Source organism: Schistocerca serialis, chromosome 3 (assembly GCF_023864345.2).
Source record: "Schistocerca serialis cubense isolate TAMUIC-IGC-003099 chromosome 3, iqSchSeri2.2, whole genome shotgun sequence".
NCBI classification, from domain to species: Eukaryota; Metazoa; Arthropoda; class Insecta; order Orthoptera; family Acrididae; genus Schistocerca; species Schistocerca serialis.
Window position 1 is genome coordinate 410,543,573 of NC_064640.1, and position 26,082 is coordinate 410,569,654.

The 26,082-nt window shown below is 43.8% G+C and overlaps 1 protein-coding gene across 2 annotated transcripts in view; it reads right to left on the reverse strand.

Annotated features, from left to right (window-relative positions):
- LOC126470273 (probable cytochrome P450 CYP44) overlaps nt 1–25,439 on the reverse strand; it is a 279,280-nt gene extending 253,841 nt beyond the window's left edge. Inside the window, exon 1 of one of the 2 annotated variants that reach the window (XM_050098015.1) lies at nt 25,170–25,439. In XM_050098015.1, coding sequence (XP_049953972.1) covers nt 25,170–25,211 — 42 coding nt within the window. In that variant the 5' untranslated portion in view covers nt 25,212–25,439. The remainder of the gene's footprint in view (nt 1–25,169) is intronic. The other variant, XM_050098016.1, reaches the window with a different exon arrangement.
- Nucleotides 25,440–26,082: the final 643 nt, after the last annotated feature.

Here is a 26,082-nt window from a genome sequence, read left to right on the forward strand (position 1 = left end):
CCTGTTAGTCACCTCTTACGACAGACAAGGAATGACCGCAGGTCTATTCTAGTCCCTGACACCATAAGGGGCATGGAGACTCCATAGTGCAGGAATCATTCTTCAATATTTAAGTACAAAATGCATGTGATTTCTTCCCTATATGCAGACTGTTCTGACTCAGAACACAACAAAAGAAACAACTATGAGAAACCAACAACTATTTATTAGGTCACAGTGTGACACCATAAACATAAACAGAACAAAACAGATTAGTGACAAGTGCAAGACTAATGACAAGTAGAGACTTGTTGACAGATACAGAGTACCTATAGGAGCTGGTGCACAGCAATATAAAGAGCATTTGTCCACCACGGGCTGCTGGCTCTCGGCTTCAGGTAACTGAGGTGCCAGACCATCATGGCCAACCTCTGGTGGGGGCCTCGAGCAACTGAACGGTGTGCTACTTGAATTGGGTATGTACTCTTTTGTGTCTGCAACGGCCAATGAAAAGTGGCGGAAGTGGAGGGAGCATGGCCCTGCACCTTCCTCCCATTCCAGGGAAGGCCAGTGAATGGCTCCAGCACCACAAAGGCAGGGTCTTGGTGATGGAGGAGTTGTCACTAGGTGCTGTAAGCTGGGAAGCCACAGTGTTTGGTTACAGGGTAGGCAGCACTAGCAGGAAGTGGCAAGCACATACATCAGTGCTGCTGGCACCTGCTTCAGTGTGTGAGGTGCCCTTGTGGGTGCAGGAGATGCCTGTGGCAAGGTAGAAGGTGTCCACATCAATGTGGAAGGCACCTGCATAAGTAGAAGAGGCTCTTGCATCAGGATGAGAGGTGTTCACGTCAGTGCTGCAGGCACCTGGAAGCACCCGTGTCAGACATGGTTGGGAGAAGAGGCTGACCCATGTCATCTGTTTGCTGGTGGTCCACTGATGAGAAGGTGGACCAGCACAGTGTGGGGTGGGGGTGTGGGAGTGGGGGGGGGAGGGGGGGGGTGCTGCCACAGCAAACTGCTATGTCAGGGAATGACATTGTCAAACCAAAAATCATAAGGAGACGAGCCAAAAAACCACTGTACAATGGAGGCCTCTGACAATAAAATAAGTGTGACAGTATCGGGAGAGTCACAACTGCTGCAGTAGATAGACAATACACAACATAAAGAAAAATGGAGGGCATCAAACAACCAAAAGTGAATAAGAAGATTCAACAAAGGGGATAAGAATTCTATCCCAAAGTAGCATGAATACCGGCTAAGAGAGAAAAAAAATTAGTGCAAGATTTCGAATGCAGATTGTGGCAGACCATAACCAAGAACAGGAAATTGCTGTGTACTGTAGCTCATCAGATAGCAATTGAAGGGAGCCAACAATGGGGGGCCCAGCCATGTGTATGTCTGAGAAGTGAGGAACAAAACAGCTGCTCCAGTGTCCACATGCAGTTCTCTCATGTTGTACACTGCAAGAGGGTCCAGAGGGAAGCGCCACATGATGCCCTTGTTGTTGTTGCCAACAGAGTTGTCCATTGCATCAATGTTTCCTGGTTGGGACTCCAGTGGCTTTTTCTTCACCCGGCAACCTTGTTGCATGCACCAATGTGTTCCATGAAGAGCAACAGTGCTGACCATCCCCCCCCCCCCCCCCTCCTCCTCCTCATGGCTTCAAATGATAAAAGCCAGAAACAGCAGTCAAGGATAGATCCACACAATGAAGGGTGCACTGACAAACCTCTCCGTAAGGTGGAAGGGGAAGGAACGCATCCCTGCACATGGAGTTGGCAGTGCGTGGCATGAGGAAAAAGTGAACGTGAGTGGCAAGTGGAAGGGTTCACGTACAGTGAGAAGAAGACAACAAACTTTATGTGAAAGAAAGGCAGAGCAAAGCTGGTCCTGAAAATGAGTCTAAGCAACACAGCACCAAAGAGAGGAAGGCTGGATCTTGAAAAGCAGTTGAACTGACATAAAAAGAAGAGAGGGAGGTCGAGTCTGGAAAAGTAGGCCAACTAACAGAACAATAAAGTGAAGGAGGTCATTCTGAAAAAGGAAGGCAATGAAGAGAAGAACTAGAACAAACGAGGATGAAGCCATGACAAAAACAAAGCACAACCAGTAGCCAAGACCATTACCCAAAATGTAATGAAAAGTTGGTGGAGCCCATCCCACAGTGCAACAAAGTGGAAGTGGAGCTACATATCAGAGGCCTGCCAATCCGCAGCAGAGTTGTCAGATGGCAGAACACTGTGATGGTACACCAAAAAATGATGGAGCCTGTACTGTCAATGTAACCACGAAGTGGTCAAAGGCAGCTAGCAGTAATCACTGTTGCTGTAGAAGTGATAGAACTACTGCATCCATGGTAGAGTACAAGAAAAAACAGTCACTGAAGTTATGCACACAAACGTACTGAAGTTGAGCACACAAAGTTTGGATCATTGCCACTTGTGTTGTGGCTTGTAACATAATAGAAGACATAGTCATGAAAAACCAACAACAATTTAATTATGTTATGGTATGAAATCACAAATTAAGTAGAATAATACAGATTAGTGACAAGTACAGGACTAGTGATGAGTATAGACTTGATGGGTACAGACTGCCAACTGGAGCCGGTGCACAACAATATAAAGAGCATTTGCTCACCAGAGGTCACTAGCTCTCAGCTGCAGGTGACTGACATGCTGGACTACTATTGGTGACCTCTGGTGGGGACCTCGATCAGACAAATAGTGCATTACTTAAACTGCATGATGCACACTGCAGTAGTGGTGGCAAAGGTGTAGTAACACACAGATTACTACATAAATTACTACCTAATTAATTATGAATCTGGTTAACAGAATCTTCCGTCGGTTCTTGGTAGAACAACATTTTTCAATGAAAAATTACGCCAAAATAGTCTCCATAAAGTCAAGAGGAACATCTGCTACGGCAAATAAAGCCACTGATGTCGCAAGGTACACATAAATAGAGGAGGAAATGAAGAAATGGTATCGTGTTCATGACAATGTGTGTACACATCTAAAAGTGACACATATGGCAATCACATTGAAGTTACAGCCCTGTGAGTTTGACATATTCGATCAAGAAGTTTGTCAAAGTGTAAGTGGTCTTATTCATGGTATATTTTTGCAGCAGAACAGGAAATTATCTATGATTAGGAAAGTGAGTGCACCTCTAACCTCAAATTATAAACAAAAGTTTTCCCAATGTGTAATTAACCTATCAAATTTGGTTTTGTCTCCAAATGAACAAAAAGTGCTTGAGAAAGTTTTTAAATATGCTGCTGCACACCCTCCATTAGAAAAACAACTGGATGTTATGAAAGTAGATATTGAATACGCTCTGACAAAAGACACCACTGCAAACATTTAGTTGCCAATGCACTAAATGAAACCAGATTCGTAACATCCAACAATCTATTGACTTTCACACCCTCAAGTCCTTAAAACAGAAATTACAACACCAACACATCATTGCCACAAAATCTGATAAAGGCAACAGTATTGTACTTCTGAACAAATGTGATTATGTGGATAAAGTTAATGATTTCCTGAATACTACATGCTTCAAAGTCCTTCCTGAAGACCCTACTAAATTATTCAAAGAGGATGTCAAATGCGTAATCAATTCATGCAAAAGCATATTCTCTGAGTTTGAAGCAAAACTGTTAACTAATATGAACCCAGTGCCTCCTAGAATGTATAGGCTTCCTAAACTGCATAAATAAGATATTCCTATTCATCCAGTTGTATCATCATTCACTGGTCCATCTTACAAACTAGCTAGTAAACTGGATGTCCTATTTGAGAGCAAAACTAAATTCAAATCAAAGCATGGTATTTCAAACTCTGTGGACCTAGTAAATAAGTTAAGAGGTATATATGTCTCACACAGTGATGAATTAGTATCCTTTGATGTCTGCAGTTTGTTTTCCAACATACCAGTTGTGGAATGCATTGATATTCTTGCAGAGCCAATACACAAATCTAATGTCAATCCTGTGGAATTGAATGACTTGAGACTGGCCACTCAGACATGCTTGGTACAGAACTACTTCCAGTTCCAAGGGACTCTTTATAAACAATTAGATGGCTTAGCTATTGGTTCCATCTTAGTCCACTGTTGGCTGAAGTATTTATGGACCATTTTGAACAAAATTTTCTAAAAACAGAACCTTTGTGTGCAAATATCAAATACTGGTTTAGACATGTAGATGATGTCCTGTGTATGTGGGCTGGTACTACAAGACAACTCAACACATTTTTGAAAAACGTAAACAGTCAACATAAAAATATTCAATTCACAATGGAGATTGGAAACAAATCCATAAACTTCTTAGATCTCACATCAGTACACACACACATTATTTCAAAATTTATAGAAAAACTACAACTACAGACACAGTAATATCTTCTTGCTCACAACACCCCATAGCTCACAAACATGCAGCTTTCCACTCAATAGTACACCATCTCAAATCTATCCTCATGTCCACAGATGATTTTAGAGCAGAGGTAGATACAATAAAATTTATTGCCACAGCCAATGGTAGTTCTTATTGACCACATCTTCCACAGGAAACAAAAACAGAAAATTATACCCATCCTCTACGCCCCACCTGCTTCCCCATACACTGTCTGCGAGAAATGGTGTACACTACTATATCTAAGTGAGGTATCAAAGATTGTAGCCAAAGCACTGAAAGACTGAAAGCTGATTCATTGGTTGGTTTAAAAGAGAGGGGTGGGGGTGGGAGGGGTGGGGGGGGGGGGGTGGGGGGGTGGGAAGGAACCAAACTGCAGGGTCATTGGTCCCTCATTCTCAGTAAACACCAAAACACCAGGGGAAGAAGAAAAGAAAGGAGATATACAGCACAATAACAGGTGAAAGGAAGAGCCAGAAGAATGACAGAAAGACAGCCAACACTACCATGGGCAAAACAGGAAATGAAAACCACATAGAGAAGCAAGAAACAGGTGGAAGGGATAAAAACAAGAGAGCAGATGACCCTGGCTGGCCAACCACGAGAATAAAAAGGAAAAGCCAGCCACTCTGCAACACATTAAAACATCCAGCCTAAAAGCATTACAGTGGAGAACACAAAGGGACAAAGGACATGCACTAAAACTTATATAGAATGTAAAACCCATCATCACATATAAAACATAGAACTAAATTAGCCGATGAGGCGTTGTCAGCTAAAATTAATGGCAACAAATCCTGTAACTGAAGAGTCTGTCGGAGGGCAGCCAAAGAAGGACAGCTCACCAAGATGTTGGGCACTGTCAGCTGGGCGCCACACCGACACTGAGGTGGGTCATCACGGTGCAGGAGGTAGCCATGTGTCACCCAAGTGTGGCCAATGCAGAGCCAACAGAGAACCACAGACTCCCTGCGATAGGCTCGTTTAGAGGTCTTCCACACATACGTAGCCTCCTTAATGGCAAGCAGTTTGTTGTGCATACTGGGGTTATCCAATTATGTCTCCCAAAGCCAAAAAACCTTGCAGCGTACTACTGAATGCAGGTCAGTTGCAGAGAAGCCAATCTCCATAACTGGTTTCCATGTAGCCTGTTAGCCAAATTGTCTGCAAGTTTGTTGCCTGGGATTCCAACATGACCTAGGGTCCAACAAACACCACTGAATGACAGGACTGTTCCAGAGCATAGATGGACTCCTGGATGGTCGCTATCAAAGGATGACAAGTGTAGCATGGGTCGATAGCTTGTAGGCAGCTCAAGGAGTCAATACACAGAAGAAAGGACTCTCCGGGACATGAACTGATGTGCTCAACAGCACAAGATACAGCCACCAGCTCGGCAGTGAAAACACTACAGCCATTGGGGGAGGGATGCTGCTCAGTATGTCCTCCATGGACATAAGCGAAGCCAACATGATCATCAGCCATTAAGCCATCGGTGTAAACCACTTCATGGCCTCGGCACATCTCAAGAATTGAGAGGAAGTGGCAGTGGAGAGCCGCGGCGTTGACTAAGTCCTTAGGGCCATTTGCTAAGTCCTTAGGGCCATGTGAAACGTCCAGGCAAAGCCTGCATACAGACAAGGTGAGATGGATGGCCCTACAGCTACTGCTAGACCATTAATGGCCACTAAAAAGATACACTCAATACAGAGCCATGTGGGACCCCAATCTCCTGGATATGGGGGGAACTATGGCAGGAACCAACTTGGACATCGAAAGTACGAAGTAACAGGAAATTTTGGATAAAAATCGGGAGCTGACCCCGGAGACCCCATTCATATAATGTGGCAAGGATATGATGTCACCAGGTCGTGTCATACGCGTTTCTTAACTCAAAAAGGACCAGGTGTTGGCATCTGTAAAAGGCCGTTCGGATGGCAGACTCAAGGGGCACAATTATCAGTGGTAGAGAGACCCTGGCGGAAGCCGCCCTGACATGGAGCCAGTAGGCCACGTGACTCCAGGACCCAACCCAACCACCAAGACAACATACATTCCAGCAACATACAAAGAACTTTGGTGAGGCTGATGGGCCAATAGGTATCCACATCAAGCAGGTTTATACTGGTTTTGAGCACTGGAATGATTGTGCTTTCCTGCCATTGCGATGGAAAGATGCCATTGCACCAGATCTGGTTGAAGATGAGAAGGAGATGTCACTAGTAGTCAGATGAGAGATGTTTAATCATCTGACTGTGGATCCATTCTGGCCCAGGAGCTGTGTCGGGGCAATGTGCAAGGACACAGAGAAGCTCCCACTATGTAAATGGGGCATTATAAGATTCACTGTGGCGTGTAGTGAACGAGAGCACTTTCCCTTACAGCCGCCGTTTGAGAGTGCGAAAGCCTGGGGGGTAATTCTCCGATGCAGAGGCTCGAGAATAGTCCTCAGAAAAATGCTCGGCAATCGCGTTAGCGTAGGTAGATAACACGCCATTTATGTTAACACCAGGAACACCTGTTTGGGCCTGGTACCCGAAAACACATTCGATCTTTGCCCAGACTTGGGAAGGTGATATATAGCACCCAATGGTTGAGACGTATCTCTCCCAACACTCCTGCTTCCATTGTTCATTAAGTTGGTGAACATGGGCACAGAGCTGTTAAAAGGCTATGACGTGCTCCTGGGAAGGGTGCCACTTATGTCGCTGTAGAGCTAGCCAACATTCCTTAATTACTTCAGAGACTTCCGGGAACACCAAGGGATTGTCTTTCGCAGCGGGCACCCTAAAGAGCGAAGGATCGCGTTTACTGACGCAGAAACAATGGTTTTAGTCACCTGCTCAACCCTCACATCGATGTTACCGTGTGGGGCAGATTCAACGGTGACAGCAGAGGTGAAAGCTTCCCAGTCCGCCTTGTTTAAAGCCCATCTGGGCAGGCGTCCATGGGCCTGAGGCCGGGGCAGTGACAGGAAGATGGGGAAGTCACCACCACACAGGTCATCATGGGCTCTCCAGTGATTAGATGGGAGAAGCCCTGCACTGCAAATTGATAAATAAATGGCCGAGTAACTACCATGTGCCACACTGAAATGTGTGGCGGCCCCAGTATTTAAGAGGCAGAGGTCGAACTGGGACAGTAAAGTTACGACATCTCTGCCTCAGCTAGTAAGCACAGCGCCACCCCACAAGGGGTTGTGGGCGTTAAAAGGTTTAGGAAGTTGAGGGCAGGGGTCCACATTGCCGGGAACCAGGTTTCCTGGAGGGAATGCAGAAAGCAAGTGTAAAGCTTAACAGCTGCCATACCTCAGCCAGGCGGTGGAAAAAAACCGCCGCAACTCCACTGGGAGATGACGTCATTGTGAGACTGGGAAGGCATGGAACATTCAATGAGGCAGTTTACGCCTCAGGGTCACCTGCTGCCACCGACTTATTGCCTGAGCAGTCTATATCCATTGTGTCTGAGGGTCTGGCAAGAACTAGGTCCTCAGCAGATGCCAGAATCTCCACCTCATCCTCAGACGCAGAGCTTTTAGGTAGCGGTGGTGTGGGTGCCACCGCAATTCCCTTGGTCTTGGGGATTTTCTTTTTGGATGTCTACCGCTGCTCCTTGGGATTCCCTGGCTGCGAGGAATTCACTGATGCACTTTCTGGGACTGAAGATGAGCGTGAAACCCTATGACCAGCTTATTTTGGTCTCTTCAGCCACTGGCGGGTGTCATCTTTCCCACTAGCAGAAACCTGGGAAGGGAGTGACCCAAGGGACCCCTTCCTAGTGAGAGGAGCCGAAGAAGACTTATGCTTCTCCTGCTGATATCCCTGATGGTTGGAGGGGTGTTGCTCCCGAAGTAGGTGGTGCGGGAGCAACAGGGAGGGAAGTGCACCCCACCATCAAGAGGGCAGGTGTAGTCTTCCGGTTCTGAGAGGCAACAGGAATTAGAGGAACTGATGGGGTGACAACTGTTCTCGTAGTGGCGGCGTAAAGGAGGTCACAGCCACAGGATTTAGGAACTGACATTTCCTCTTAGCCTCAGTGTAGGTCAGTCGGTCCATGGTCTTATATTCCGTGATTTTCCTCTCTTTCTGTAAAATCCTGCAGTCTGGCGAGCAAGGTGAAAGATGCACTCCGCAGTTGACACTGATAGGAGGCGGGGCACATGGAGTATTGGGATGTGATAGACGTCCACGACCTCTACATGTGATGCTGGAAGTACAGCAGGAAGACGTATGACCAGACTTCTAGCACTTAAAGCACCACATCAGTGGAGGGATATATGGCTTGATGTCACAGCAGTAGATCATCACCTTGACCTTCTCCGGCAATATGTCACCCTCGAAGGCCAAGACGATAGCACTGGTGGCAACCTGATTATCCCTTGGAGCCTGATGGACGCGCTGGATGAGATGAACACCTCACCACTCTAAATTGGCACGCAACTCATCATCAGACTGCAAAAAAAGGTCCCTGTGGAATATAATACCCTGGACCACATTTAAGCTCTTAAGGGGCGTGATGGTAACAGAAACATACCCCAACTTATCACAAGCGAGTAATGCCCGTGACTGGTTGGTTGGATTGGTTGATTGGATTAAAAGAGAGGAAAAGGGACGAAACTACGAGGTCATCAGTCCCTTATTCCAAACAAAACAATACCCCAAGTGTGAGAATAAAACAAACAAAATTGATAAATCAAAACGGAATGAAAGCAAAAATCACGAGAATGATGAAGAGCAACAAACATGTACATGGACAAAAGGGGACAAGAAAACCACAAAAGCGCAAGAAACGGGATGAAGTGATTAAAACAACAAAGCAGATTACCATGGCTGGCTGACCATGAGAATAAAAAAGGAGAAGCCAGCCACTCTGCAACACTTTCCACCCTGGAAGCACTAGGGTAGAGGACACAGAGGGACAAAGGACATGCGCTAAAAGTTAGATCAAATGATAAAACCCACGCTCACGAATAAAACGTAAAACTAAATCAGCAGATGAGGCATTGTCAGACAGATAAAATTAGCGGCAATGAGTCCAGTAACCCAAGATTTCGTCGCTGGGCAGTCAAAGTGGGGCAGTGCACCAGAATATGGCCCACTGTCAACCAGGTGCCACACCAACACTCAGACGGGTCTTCACGGTGCAGGAAGTAACCATGGGTCGCCCAAGTGTGGCCAATGCGGAGCCAGCAGAGGACAACTGATTCCCTGCAAGAGGCCCACATGGAAGACTTCCTTACATTCATAGTCTCCTTAATGAGACACAGTTTGTTGTGTGTACTGTTATGACATTCCGTTTCCCAAAGCCTAAAAACCCTGGGGCGTAAGCCAGAACGCAGGTCAGGTTCAGGGATGCCCATCTACAGAAACGGTTTCCACGTAGCTTGTTTGGCAAGCCTGTTGGCAAGTTTGTTGCCTGGGATGCTGACATGTCCTGGGGTCTCGGAGACGCCACCTGTATAATGTGGCAAGGATATGATGTCACCAGGTGGTGTCATACACGTTGCGTAGATCAAAAAAGATGGGAAGAAGGTGTTGGCGTCTGGAAAAGCCCGTTTGGATGGCAGACTCGAGGGACACAAAATTATCAGTGGTAGAGCCCCCCAGGCAGAAGCTGCCCTGACATGGAGCCAGTAGGCCATGTGACTCCAGGACCCAACACAACCGCCGACACACCATATGTTCCAGCAGCTTACAAACAACGTTCGTGAGCCTGATGGGCCGATAGTTATACACATCAAGCGGGTTTTTGCCGGGTTTGAGCACCAGAACGATGGTGCTCTCCTGCCATTGCGATGGAAAGACGCCATCACACCAGATCCGGTTGAAGATGACGAGGAGATGGCGCTTGTAGTCAGATGAGAGACGTTTAATCATCTGACTGTGGATCTGATCTGGCCCAGGAGCTGTGTCGGGGCAGTGCGCAAGTCTGCTGAGGAGCCCCCACTCTGTAAATGGGGCGTTATAGGGTTCACTGTGGCGTGCAGTGAACGAGAGAACTTTCCTTTCCATCTGCTGTTTGTGAGGGTGAAAGGCTGGGGGGGGGGGGGAGGGGGGGTGGTTCTCCGACGCAGAGGCTCGAGAACAGTGCTCAGCAAAGTGCTCGGCAATCGTGTTTGCATTGGTACATAGTACACCATTGATGGTAACACACCTGTTGGAGTCTGGTACCTAGAAAGACGTCTGAACTTCGTCCAGTCTTGGGAAGGTGACGTATGGCACCCAATGGTTGACACATACCTTTCCCAACACTCCTATTTCCGTCGTTTTATAAGCTGGCATACACAGGCATGGAGCCGCTTAAAGGCTATCAGATGCTCTAGGGAAGGATGTCGCTTATGTCGCTGTAGAGCTCGCCGACGCTCTCTAATTGCCTCAGCGACTTCCAGCGATCACCAAGGCACTGTCTTTCGCCGGGGGCATCCTAAAGAGTGAGGGATCCCGTTTTCTGCCGCAGTAACAATTGTTGTCATCTGCTCAACCCTCACATCGATGTTCCCGCGTGGGGGAGATTCAACGGTGACAGCAGAGGTGAAAGCATCCCAGTCTGCCTTCTGTCTTGCTTAAAGCCCATCTGGGCAGGCGTCCATGGGTCTGATGCCGGGGCAGTGACAGGAAGATGGGGAAATGGTCACTACCACACAGGTTGTCATGTGCTCTAGAGTGGATAGATGGGAGAAGTCCTGAGCTGCAAATTGATAAATCAATGGCCGAGTAACTACGTTGAGACACACTGAAATGTGTGGCAGCACCATTTTTTAAGAGGCAGAGGTCGAACTGAGACAGTAAAGTTAGTACGGCGCCACCCTACAAGGGGTTATGGGCATTAAAATATCCCAAAAGTAGGAAAGGTTTAGGGAGCTGATCAATCAGTGCAGCTAATACATTCAGGGGTACTTCACCATCTGGAGGAAGATATACATTGCAGACAGTTATTTCCTGTGTCGTCCTTATCCTTACAGCCACAGCTTCAAGAGGGGTTTGAAGGGGAACAGTTTCACTACAGACGGAGTTTAGGACATAAACGCAAACTCCACCTGACACTCGATTATAGTCGCTACGGTTCCTGTAATATCCCCTGTAGCAGTGGAGGGGAGGGGTCCGCATTGGTGGGAATCAGGTTTCCTGGAGAGCAATGCAGAAAGCAGGTGTAAAGGTTAACAGTTGCTGTACCTCAGCCAGGCGGTGGAAAAAACCATTGTATTTCCACTGGGGGATGACATCATCGTGAGACTGGGAAGGCATGGATCATTCCTTGAGGCAGTTTATGCCTCAGGGTAACCTGCTGCCACTGACTTATTGCCTGAGCATTCTATATCCATTGTGTCCGAGGGTCCAGCGAGATCCAGGTCCTCAACGGACGCCAGAATCTCCACCCCATCCTCAGACACAGAGCTTTTAGGTAGCGGTGGTGTGGGTGCCGTCGCAAGTCCCTTGTTCTTAGGGGTCTTCTTTTTCGATTTCTCGTGCTGTTCCTTGGGTTTCCCTCGCTGGGAGGACTTCACTGGCTCAGTCTACGGGACTGAGGATGAGCATGAAGCCCTACAATCAGCTGGTTTTGGTCTCTTCAGCTGCTGGCGGGTGTCATCTTTCCCACTAGCAGAAACCTGGGAAGGGAGTGACCCTTCCTAGTGAGAGGAGCTGAAGAAGACTTACGCTTCTCTGGCTCAGAAGTGGGGACTGAAATCTCCAATGGTTGGGGGGGGGGGGGGGGGGGGTTTTGCACCTGAAGTAGGTGATGCGGGAGGAACAGGGAGGGAAATGCCCCCCCCCCCTCCCCATCAAGGAGGCAGGTGGTGTCTCCTGATTCTGAGAGGCGACAGGCATTCAAGGAAGTGATGGGGCGACAACTGTTCTCGTAGCAGCGGCTTATGAGGAGGACATAGCCACAGGATGTAGGTCAGTCAGTCCAGGGTCTTATATTCCACGATTTTCCTCTCTTTCTGTAAAATCCTGCAGTCTGGCGAGCAAGGTGAATGATGCTCTCCACATTTGGCACAGATGGAAGGTGAGGTGCATGGAGTATTGGGATGTGACAGACATCCACATTCTCGACAGTTGGGGCTGGAAATGCAGCAGGGAGACATGTGGCCAAACGTCCAGCACTTAAAGCGCTGCATCGGGGGAGGGATTTATGGCTTGACGTCACAGCATTAGACCATCATCTTGACCTTCTCGGGCAATTTGTGACCCTCAAAGGCCAAGATGAAGGCACTGGTGGCAACCTAGTCGATGGACGCACCTGATGGAATGAACACCTCCCCTCTCTAAATTGGCGCACAGCTCATCATCAGACTGCAAAAGTAGGTCCCTGTAGAATATAATACCCTGGGCCATATTTAAGCTCTTATGAGGTATGATGGTATCAGAAACATCCCCTTGCCACAAGCGAGTAATGCCTGTGACTTGGCAGATGATGCTGTTTCTATCAAGGCTGACCCAGAGTTCATTTTGGACAATCCCTCCACCTCCCCAAACTTGTCCTCCAAATGCTCCACAAAAAACTGTGGTTTCGTGGACATGGAAGATTCCCCATCAATTCTTGTACATACAAGGTACCGGGGCTTTGCTGCCCTCCTTAGCCAGACGTTCCGCCTGTGGTGTGGCCAGGGAGCGGAACAATTTGGAGTCGTATTTCTTAGAATTGAAGTTAGACGTTGCACACTCAGAGACTGCTGGTGGTGGGCCACCAGCAAGAGATGAGTACTACACTTCATGGTTTGTCATCCACCCTGATGCCACCTCAGCAAGGGCCACCTGGCAGAATGGCCATTGCCAGGAGTCCCGATGCTCCTGGGAGATGGGCATCTACCTCATGGCATATGTGGAGAGTGCATCAGCAGAATGATCCCCGTGTTGTCAGGGGGCTACGACCAACAGGGTACATGGTGGCCCCACCACACCCGACTTGCTACTGTCCTGGATATGAGGTGCAAAGAAGTCCATGGTTATCGTTGGCGCAGAAAGCGACACTGCATAGTGCATGATGAAAAACACACCCAAAAAGGTGTCCTCGACCAAGAGATGGAGAATGAGTGGGACTGCAATGCGACGACGAGAAAGTGGGCTAAGGATCTCAATGCACGATGGACACGATGCACCATGTAACGTGCCCTTCCACAGTTGGCTCGCTCTTCAGGAAAATTTAGATAGATGGAGGTCAAACCTGACAGGGGACCATCACATAAAGGCCAAAACACGTGAGACTCCTTTAAGTCACCTCCTAGAACAGGCAGGAATACATTGGGCCTATTCTAAACCCTGGACCCGCAGGAGGGGGGGGGGGGGGGGGTGAGTTGCTGCAAGTATAGGCTTTCCTACTATGTTAAGAACACGACAGCTCAGTGTATTTTTAATAACAAAGATAAGATCCAGTTACTAGCCAACAGTGGGGTATACTGGGGTATATAAAATCACCTGTTCTGATTGTGAAAAATTTCACATCGGTCACTCATGCAGAGACATAGCAACTAAGCTGGCTGAACATGAACGCAGCTGGAGGTTGCAGAATTCTGACTCTGCATTTGCTTATCATGTACTGAGTGAGGGTCACAACTACCAGCCAGTGTCCCATGTACTTCACTTAGAAAACAAAGGCCATAAACTCAACCTGCTGGAAGCCCTGGAAATTAACAAACATCTCGCTCACAGTCCAGATCTAATCCCGTATGACCAGACGAAGCTCAGCACTTCCCCTCTCAAAAACTTCATATAATCATCTCTGTTGTTCATTACTTCCCACACTGTCTGTTCCTACATATTCCCATTTTCCTGTATGCATTAAGTTCTTTTGCTTTATTGATGTTGTCTATGTATTCCATATACACTATAGCTTCAATTGTTAAGGCTTTATTTTAAATGGTACTTGTATTACTGTCCATGTTTAACACCCTATGTAGTTTTCTCATCAAATATTGTTTATATTTTAGTTGGTTCATTTATTTAATGCAAACTGTTACATAGCCACAGTTTGGAATTCTATCGCTTGCGCCTTTGTCCCACATTTTGCGCGGGGTTGGCGTGGTTAAATCGGATTTGGCATGTTAAGTTGAAGGGCTGACCGGATGCCCTTCCTGCCGCCACCCCGTACCCCCCGGGACAGAATCAGAGTACCCCATCTGTCTGCATCTAGTGTAAATCATGGAAAAGTGTGGATGTGTTGCAAATGTCTGTGAGTCGTGTAACTGAGGAGGGACGTGGGGACCAGCCCGGTATTAACCTAGAGGGATGTGGAAAACTGCCTAAAAACCACATCCCGGCTCGCTGGAACACCGGCCCTCGTCGTCAATCCGACGGGTGGATTCGATCCGGGGCCAGCGCGCCTACCCAAGTCCAGGAAGCAGCGCATTAGCACTCTTGGCTAACCTGGCGGGTTACAGTTTGGAATATAATATTAATATTAAAATGCAGTACCACCACACTCTCAAAGATTGCATATACTGTATCTTCCCTGAAACACTTCCATCTTCTTGCATTTATTTATTTCTGTTTATCTTATTGATATTGCTTAAGTTCCTGTAGTTACAATGATAATTGTTTCTACTTTTAATTGGTTTGTGTATCACTCTACATGTTTTATACCTCCTGATGTAGCATTGCCCGGTACTTATTTTATTTTATTTGTTTTGTTTATTAATAGCAACTGTTATGTAGGCATACTGTTCATATTTTGTGTTAAAGTTTTTGTTGTCTACTCCATTTTTATTTATTTACTGTTCAATTTTTTTACTTTTTCATTGAATTACCACCACACTGTCAAAGACGTTATTTACTGTATGTTTCTGCTTCAGTCTGGACGTGTTACTTCTCTTCCAATGTTGTTTGCAAGCATTGTAACTTATTTGGTGACAATACTCAGTAAATGTCTGAAGATGGCCATGTAAGCCGAAAACCGGTTAACACAATAAAAGTAATATTGCAGAACAAAAGCAAACTGGTGCTTTTCATTTATTAATTATGAACCTCTTTTGGGGACTGAATAAACACTGATCAGTGAAGAGTACTTTTACTGATGGTCACTGTGTTACATGTTGGTGAACCCACCAAAAAGCTATTACTTTCCAAAGATGTTGTGGGGATAAACACAGATGATACATTAAAGAAATGGCTCTGCCACTGACTCGCTGCTGTATAATGTTTATCTGGATACAACTCTATACATAAACATCTAGAGACTAGATGCTAAGTGCCTTGGCTGTTGGGATAAAGGACAAGCACTTCTGACAAACATCAATAATGGATGGTGTTGAAAGGTCTTCACGAAACAATGTGTTCCTAGAAATTTCTGTCACATACGAGACTACAAAATAATGCACATTTATCTATATCAGCCTTGATTGGCATGCCTCTAGTCTCCCCTTCATTCTCTACTGAAAAGCCTATCTCAGATATATCCTCTGTAACACAGCCAACTCTTTCAGCATACATGCTGAGACTGAATGGTTATAGTCAATAAACATAAGGTAGAGTATTTGATAGCCATGTTTTCAGCATGGACAACATTCTCTGTTTAGCATATCATTTTGATTTATGGTTATGTTTTACCAGTATCTTGTACATCTCCCCATTGCTCCTGCGATTTTTTGCACTATTACACTATATAAATAGAAATCAACACATGATTCTTAATGACTATTAGTAAAATATTGAATGGTGAAAACTGAGACCCAATGGTCAGACAAATAAATAAAAAACGATTAAGGCCTTCAAATCATGTCTCAAAGATGTAAACTGGAGACACACCTATTGTGAAAAAGATGTCATTTCCAAACATAATCTGTTTAGGAATGAAACTGTAGCAATATTTGAACATTCCTTTCCAACATACAAGAATCACTCCAAAGAAACCACAAAAAAGCCATTGAGCACAAAAGGAATTAGTGTATCTTGCAAACAAAAAATGAGAATAGTACATTAGGGCAAAAATTTCAGGCAAGCCTACCCAAATAAATTATTATACAAAGTACTGTAAAATATTAAGCAATATAATGAATCAAAAAGTTCATGTTTTAGTTTCATAATCAACCTCACCTGTAATGAAATCAAAACAATCTGAGATGCAATGATTTGGACAGGGGCCAACTATGCCAGTAAAACCAAAGACAATGTCTTAAATATAATTATGTGCATGGACATGGACATTGTCTTAAATAGGTCTACTGATGATATAGTCCAGTAAAGAAAGGAATTTTAGGGGAAAAATATATGTAGTTGCACATTTTTGTAGGGTGGTAGGAGGAAGTGTTGTTAACAACTACAAAAGCCCAGACTATAGGACGTGTGGGAGTAGGCTAATATTTACAGGTAACCTGCATATGATTTTCTCAAATAACTCAAAATCTGCAGCGTCAAACAAAAATTTCTCCCAATACAAAATTAAACTACATTGTTGCCGAATTGCAGGGGATGGAAAAATTGCAGATTATTGAAAATAATGATTTAATGGTATAACAGTAATGTTTATTGTTACATGAAGTGGGTTAAGAACAAATGTCAAATGTGCATCAAAGTGCAGTAGAGTTGTATTAAGGAATGAATTGTGTCCTGGGTGAGGAGGGGGGGGGGGGAGGGAGGGAGAGAGCGTGACAGGGTGAAAGAGGGAGGAGGAGGGGAATGAGAAGGCTAAAAGGCTAAAGTGAGAGAGAAAGTAGGTCACTGGACTGCACTTCCCTCCTTTGTAGGCTTGCAAACTGAGGAGCAAGCAGGTGATTCCTCACTATATGCACCCCACTACATCACAAAAAGCAACTTTAAGATGTTTCAAAAAGTTATACCAACACTTCCACAGCTCATCTTATGAGTTGTTGGTGACAAAGTGTACAAACATACCTTGGTTGTTTATTTCCCACATAGTGCGATAACACCAAATGGAATACAGATACGAGTTACTAACAATACTAGCACAAGAAACACATATGGGCAGAATCTCCATAAATATCTGTGCACAATTCTACACTGATAGAAAGAAATTGATCCTTAGTCACCCTGTACAGCAGCTGTAGCATTCTTCCAGGAAATGCACCTTCCTCCACCATGAGCAGGGCTCGCTCTTCAGTTTACAGAGAGACTATACCTCCCCAGCATTTCCTCTCAAGTGAGTAGACAAAATAACTCTACCACTGGGAGACACCATGGAAATCCCAGTGCCAGTCCCAAGCCTGGATAAAGGAGGAGGGTTGGGTGTGGGTCTAACAACCCCATCCCAGAAAAAGAGCTAGTTATTGGACCGAAGGACAAAGGAAACCAGGCAGATGTAACAGATAAATGACGCTGACAACAGAAACCATATACAAATTGGTTTTTAGTGAGGACTTGAGAAGAAAGGGAATTAGAAGATGGAGAGTCAAGGCAACCAGCAGAGAAGTGTGGCTGGAGATTGTCCAGGAGGCCAAAGGAGGCCAAGGAGTAAGTAAGCAATAGACAAAATAACTACATTGAGCTCGTGTTTATACAGCATAGTAATTTTCAGTTTATTGAGTCAGGCAAGACTTGCCATGTCCATAGGAGTCTGCATTTGGATGGCTTTGTGGTTGTGTGTGTGTGTGAATGTGTGTACTACTGCTAGAAAGCAAGCTAGTGCTCAAATGCTAGTGTGAATGCTGTTTTCTGTTATGTGTTTCTGTGCCCCACACATGGATCTATTATAGGTGACTGGTTGCCGATCCCTTATTTTATCTATCACTCAATCCAGAAATTCCCATTATTCTTAATCTACACTGCTGGAAATGGAAAAAAGAACACATTGACACCGGTGTGTCAGACCCACCATACTTGCTCCGGACACTGCGAGAGGGCTGTACAAGCAATGATCACACGCACGGCACAGCGGACACACCAGGAACCGCGGTGTTAGCCGTCGAATGGCGCTAGCTGCGCAGCATTTGTGCACCGCCGCCGTCAGTGTCAGCCAGTTTGCCGTGGCATACGGAGCTCCATCGCAGTCTTTAACACTGGTAGTATGCCGCGACAGCGTGGACGTGAACCGTATGTGCAGTTGACGGACTTTGAGCGAGGGCGTATAGTGGGCATGCGGGAGGCCGGGTGGACGTACCGCCGAATTGCTCAACACGTGGGGCGTGAGGTCTCCACAGTAGATCGATGTTGTCGCCAGTGGTCGGCGGAAGGTGCACGTGCCCGTGGACCTGGGACCGGACCGCAGCGACGCACGGATGCACGCCAAGACCGTAGGATCCTATGCAGTGCCGTAGGGGACCGCACCGCCACTTCCCAGCAAATTAGGGACACTGTTGCTCCTGGGGTATCGGCGAGGACCATTCGCAACCGTCTCCATGAAGCTGGGCTACGGTCCCGCACACCGTTAGGCCGTCTTCCGCTCACGCCCCAACATCGTGCAGCCCGCCTCCAGTGGTGTCGCGACAGGCGTGAATGGAGGGACGAATGGAGACGTGTCGTCTTCAGCGATGAGAGTCGCTTCTGCCTTGGTGCCAATGATGGTCGTATGCGTGTTTGGCGCCGTGCAGGTGAGCGCCACAATCAGGACTGCATACGACCGAGGCACACAGGGCCAACACCCGGCATCATGGTGTGGGGAGCGATCTCCTACACTGGCCGTACACCACTGGTGATCGTCGAGGGGACACTGAAGAGCGCACGGTACATCCAAACCGTCATCGAACCCATCGTTCTACCATTCCTAGACCGGCAAGGGAACTTGCTGTTCCAAAAGGACAATGCACGTCCGCATGTATCCCGTGCCACCCAACGTGCTCTAGAAGGTGTAAGTCAACTACCCTGGCCAGCAAGATCTCCGGATCTGCCCCCCATTGAGCATGTTTGGGACTGGATGAAGCGTCGTCTCACGCGGTCTGCACGTCCAGCACGAACGCTGGTCCAACTGAGGCGCCAGGTGGAAATGGCATGGCAAGCCGTTCCACAGGACTACATCCAGCATCTCTACGATCGTCTCCATGGGAGAATAGCAGCCTGCATTGCTGCGAAAGGTGGATATACATTGTACTAGTGCCGACATTGTGCATGCTCTGTTGCCTGTATCTATGTGCCTGTGGTTCTGTCAGTGTGATCATGTGATGTATCTGACCCCAGGAATGTGTCAATAAAGTTTCCCCTTCCTGGGACAATGAATTCACGGTGTTCTTATTTCAATTTCCAGGAGTGTATGTTTATATATTCTTTAATACATTCCACATCTTAATATCTTGTAATCCTAAAAGGATCTGCACAATATGTATATAATGGGGCAAAACGGTCAGATAAAAGCAACTTTGGGTGCATCTTAAGGGAGGCTGCAGGATAACACCGGAAGCTGTCTAAAGTGGTTTTCATATGATGCTGTTATATGTAAGTAAGTTGCAATGTCACAATACTGTAGCAACTTGCAGGAAGACCCTCACAGGGTCAACTCATTGTTTCAGGAATAGACTAACAGCTGACCCATATAGTAAATAAATACACTGTACTACGCATAAATATGTGACAAAACATTATTGTTTGAATACATTATTCTTGACAAATCACCGAAAACAGTACCCACTACAAAATTTAGTATCAGTTTGGAGTGACCAAAATACAAAACAGCATAACGCTAGTACTAGGAAAAGCACATAACAGATTGAGATTCACTGGAAGAATCTTAAGGAAATGATGACAGGATAGGTGATTGGTTGTGGCCTTGTTGACAGAAGCGTACTGCCATTGGCCTGAAGTGTTTTTGGGAAAACACAGAAATTCTAAATCAGGATGGCCAAGTGCAGATGAGCTTCCATCCTCTCAAGTCTGAGGCCCTTGTCTTCACAAATGCACTAACTCGGTCAATTATACTTGATGTACAGTTACAAGGTCAGATTAACAGTGGATACAGAAAAGCCCCAGACAAGAGCACTAAGTGAAGGGGCACAGTGGTAAGATACTGGAATAAGATTCCGGACAAAAACATCTGAAATCCCCATCTGCCCATCCATATTTAGGTTTTCCATGATTGCCCTAAATAAGTCAAGGCACATTTCAGGATGGTTCCTTTGGAAGGGCACACTTGGCGTCCCACCCCAGCCTTGCTTTTATTTACTATTGGTTTCTTTTTGTGTAATCACTGAACAGAAATTTCAGCCATTGTCAGTGTTTTCCTTTTTATTTCTGTATACTGGGATTGTGTTGTATCATCAGAATAAAGTACTGACTTTTAGGGCAAACAACTAGGAAGAGGAGGAGATTAGTGTTTAATGTCCCATTGACAACAAGGTAATTAGAGACTGAGCACAAGCTTGGATTAGTGAAGGAAATCGGTCGTGCCCTTTGAAAGGAACCATCCCAGCACTTGCCTGAAGCACTTTAGGGAAGTAACAGAAAACCTAAATCTGGATGGCCGGAGATGGGTTTGAATTTTTGTCCACTAAAATGCAAGGTCAGTGTGCTAACCGCTGTGTTACCGCGCTTGGTAAACAACTAGTAGATCATTCCTATATATCAGATAAAGGAAAGTGCCCAGGACAGAATCTTCTGGCACTCTTGTAGTAACAGGTAGGGCATTTGAGCTACAATTATTTATGTGAATACTTGTTTTACATCTAATAGATATGATTTGTTTAATGATAATTTATTTCCTTAATACTATATTTTCCAAATTTTGTTGTTGGGATATCATGTGATACAGAGTGAAATGTTTTGCTCAGGTAAAGGAACAAAAGAATAGCTTTCAGAATATTGCAGAATAATCTACAATCAGACAATTAACACCTTTGATGATCGATAGGCCAGACCTAAAGCCATACAGTGAGAAGACATTAGCTTATTGTTCTTAAAGTAGCTGTGTAGTTGCTCTTTCATACTGTGTTCTATGATCTTTGATATTATGGGAATAGAGAATACTGGTCTTTAACGGTCAGGACTGTTTTCTGTTCCTTCTTATAAATTGGGACAATTACTTTTGACTTCAAGACATCAGGGAATTTCCCAGCTTGAAATGTGCAGCTTATGAAGTAAGTCAGAGATGAAAATATCAACTAGGCCTACATGTTTTATTATGTAATTTGAGAAGCCACAGGCATCTTCACTATGTGAGTTACCTAGATTAGATACAATTCAGCACACAATTTGGCCACTAACCTGAGTTCACTTGAAAACAATGTCTCTCACATCTTGTAGGCCTATATTGCCCAAAGTACCTTCACAATTATTTTCATGTATTTCTGAGGCAGCCAACTGTCCTTGACTTGAACAGTTTATAAAGACATTATTTAGTGCTGCAGGCAAGACTGGATCCACATGTTTGTTTTAATAATAATAATAATAATTATTATTATTATTATTTGTCATTTGGCCATTACAGCAACCCCTGCTATGGAGTTGACTACCTTATAGGCTGCTTTTCATTTGTTTTATGCTCTCCATAATTTTTTGCTGTCCTATATATTTTCCAGCTTTTGTCATGGTGTATAAGGCAAAAAGTTCACTTCAGAATTATTTCACATAATGAGTGTACCAGTGTAGTTCATTTGCTTGGTGTATAATCAATTTTGACCCTTTTAGTTACTTGTGGGCAACATTCATTGAGTGATTCAATGAGGGTGTCAATAAACACAATGGTACTCTCTATGTTATCACATACTTTCAGCATGTAACCATTTACACAAATTTGCAATGTGAATGTAAAATGACTCATTCCACATCATTATGATTTATCATGCAAAATGGGTCAGTGAAACATGAAACTAACTAAGTAACTAATTAACTAACTGAACTTCAGATAACTTGTCATTAAGCATATAATTAATACTCTCAATAGTCGTCCACAAGCTTAGATGATTCAATAACATTGGGTCCATCACACCACAATCTAATTCATTTTTATCTAGGTTAGTCCACGCATGCATCTTATCTTGTTGGATGTTCATTAACACAAGTAACATAGCTTGTGGGTTATGGTAAACAGACACATGTATTAGCTTAATACTAGAACAAGATACACCTGCAATTTCAAAAACTTTCTCTTGAGAAAATATTTTAACATTTAATGTGTCACAGCTAATGTTAAGCACTTTATTTGCACAAAATAGCTATTTCTCATGACTAATTTTAGTCCTACAGAAAGTATTAGGGTCAGGAGAGGGGAAAAATAATAGTGGTATGAGAAATACCATCCGCCAAACGACATAAGGTGGCTTGCAGAGTATAGAGGTAGATAAAGAACAGAATGAAATGACTCTCATTTGGACAGCTTGAAAGGGAAGTAGCAGTTACCATTTCGAAAGTTGACACTGACATATGAGAGAGCAGTAACCCTCCAACATAGCTGATCACTGATGCCTTAGCCAGAGGATGAATCAGCAATTGTCAAACACCAATAAGCATGAAAGTGGAATGGAATTTATCTTAGTTTTATCAGGCCAAAATTGTGGAACAGTTTAAGTGAGAAGATTTTAATTGCTTTCTTCGATTTTTAATGGCAGAGCATACTATCAAAAATCTGTGTCCAAAGAAAAGTTCACAATGATGACAGCAGCTTTCATTAGCTGTGCATGAAAGGTGCCACTGTACCTTCTAAACAGTTAAACATTTTCCATTTCTTTTGGTGATAGGAGAGATGAAATAAAAGAGGCAGCAAATGCAGTAGAGGAACTCAAAAGCAGAGGAGAAATACTGGCAACAATTTAGCAGAATACTACATCTGAGTACAAAAGGAAGTTTTATTTTTGAATGGCAAGTCATGTGAACGGCAGAAAAACCAAGAAACTAGGAGTCCTGTCAGGGAATAAATCTTAAATAAAATTTGTACAGCTAAGGGCAGGAAAGAAAGTGGAAAGCAGAGGAAAAAATTAAACTAAAACCAGCTGGAATTCAAGAAAAAAGTGTACGGAAATTTATGACAGTCACATATGTAAGAAAGCATTTTTTTTTTCTAATTTGGAAAGGACCAGCATTGGACATAAAAACAATGATAGAGATAGTTCACTCAAACTGTAGGCATGTCAATGGCAAAGACACATTTTTGTGGATGTGCAGCAAGACAGGTGGGCACCATTAAGAAGGCAGTATGATGAAGAGTAAATAGACCTATAACTACAACTAAAGTGAGAAGCAGAGAGGACTATGAAGCCTGTGGGGAAGATAAAGCATGCAGGAAGTGTAGTAGCAAAATTTCATCGAGTGAGAATGCCTACCAGTGCTATTGAGAGTAGCTAATGTTGGTAGCAGAGGGGGATTGATGAACCACATACATGTGGTGAAGCAGCAATTGAGGTTCAGATGGAATTATTAGAAAGACTGCATGTCTTACTAATTAACAGCAATAATTACTACATCTTCAGGAAGTATATGTTATAGTGCCACATTATGTAACAGGAAATAAAAAACCTAAAATATTTCCAGTGAGCCTTGCTTTAGCCTCCATCTGTGATAAATATGAAACAAACATACATTGTTAAGTACCAGCATCTCACTAAAGTGGAAGTATTTCAGCACAGGGATGGCAGGTTCAGATTATTTTCACAATCCTATCCTCAACTATAATCCTAGATTATAGCTGAGGCATTTATACAAATATAAGCTCAAATTATCTTACACAGTTTATGAAGTGTATTCAGTACTCATTTCTAAGTTTTCTTTTGCAGTGTGGATAGGTAAGTTGTCAGTCTTTATTTTTTATTTAACTCACACTGTCTCAAAGTGAACATTGTAGGGTTAACTGCATTTTTATTTAGTAATATGTTCACCATTCATTCAGAAAATAGCAATTTCTGGTTTTGATAGAGATACTGTACATTACTTTGTATTGTCAGAAAGGAAATTTTCTCCAATTCAGCACAAACTGAGACACACACAGAACTATTGTAAGTACCCTCTAATGATAAAAAAACCAGCTGTGTGGTGAATCAAACAATTTAGAACTAAAATTTTGTTTATACTAAAAGAACAACCTTTGTAAAATATAGAATACTTCTCTTGTGATAGAGACTCAGCACCAATGAAAACAACAGCAACTATGCTATTTTACTACACTGTGTTCTAATACCGACTGTCTTACTGTTGTAAAGTATATTATAGTCTTGTTCTTAACTTTTTGTTTCATAGTACCCACCTTAATATCATAGTTTACATTGCAATATTTTATTCCTCTTATTGTAGTAATATTATTGTAAACCTGACGCTGTCTGTCCAGCCATGGCTGGTGAATGACATAGAACTGGTAATAGTAAAACAAAATTCACATACACTACTAGACTGCTTCATATTAAAAATGTGTAAGTAAGTTCAAACATGATCAAGATGCCTACATGACAACACAACTTGTTTAAATACAAATACAGCACTGCAAGCTGATGTCATTTTACTTAGGTCTGTGTGGTTTTTGTGGCTGTAAGTAAATATATTTTGATTTTAAAGCACATACGTGTGAGAACATTATACAAGAAACTATATTTGTTTTATATTTGTGACTGTTAGAAAATTTCCAATTTTCATTATAAACACAAATTTAAAGGTGGATAGTAATACCATCAGTTGTTTTGAATGTGATCTGTAATACTTCTGACATTTTTTGCAAATTTTGTAAATAGTTATTTGCCATTATATTCTAGTGGAGGTGGCTCATACAGAGGTTTTCTGTGAACTATAAGCTTTCAGTAGTAAAATGTATTTTCTGGTTGTAATATAAACTATGCGGTATCGAGCAAAAATCTACATCTTCGAAGTGAAGTGGTGCGACTATAAATACTAAGCACGAATGGCAAGAAAATGTGTATCGTTCGCAGCTAATAGTAGGCCCTAAATATTAAACTGACGTTAAGACCTACCACGTCCTTAATGTGACCCGCGGACTGATGAAATGCTGACATAAATAGAAGATAGATAAGGAAACTGATTAAAAAAATAATTGGACTGCCTTTTTTTAAGGCTTAACGTAAAACAAGTACTGATGAAACACTGACATTCTGAGTAGGCCGGACCACGAAGTAGTCATAGCTGAAGTACGATTTCCATCCCACGATTCTTCAGTTCTGAACTATGAACTACGTTATCTACAATTGTAAACACGCTGATAGGCCTACGCTGTATCTTGTGCACACGCGAGTGCTTTAGTAGTATTAGTTTCACTTCGATGAACTATAGCTATTGTTAACCATTTATATACTCAATAAACCTAAACTGATAAACAATCTTTATTTATTATTTTATTTTCCTTTCTAATATCCCTCCTCGCAAGCTCTTTCCTACTTGGCGCCACACACACACACACACACACACACACACACACACTCACGAACACACACGCGCGCGCGAAGCATTCCGGGAAATTGGAATACCGCTCTCTTCTTCTAGCCGGTCTACACGCAAATTATCTGTTAGCCTAAATGTTTGCACAAGTAACATCTGCGCAGACAAATTGTAGCTCGTAGACAGGAAATTTCTGCAGATATGAGGTGCACAATCCTGGACGTTTTCGTGGGAGTTCTGCTCAAATCTGTGACCGAAAATCGCATGTAAGAAGACGAATTTGTGTTTGAATCAGCTGTTTGTTTAAACTAGTGTTTTTCGTCTTTTGTGCACATCGAATTCTTAAATGTTCAGATACGCGTCTATGTTTTAAGGTGTTCAGTTTTGAATTTCGGGAAATAAATAGGAGTCACTCATGTTTGTGGAAAGTTAAATGATCTGGTAAAGAAGACAACTGCGTATAATTCTATAATCCTATAACAGGATGCTGGT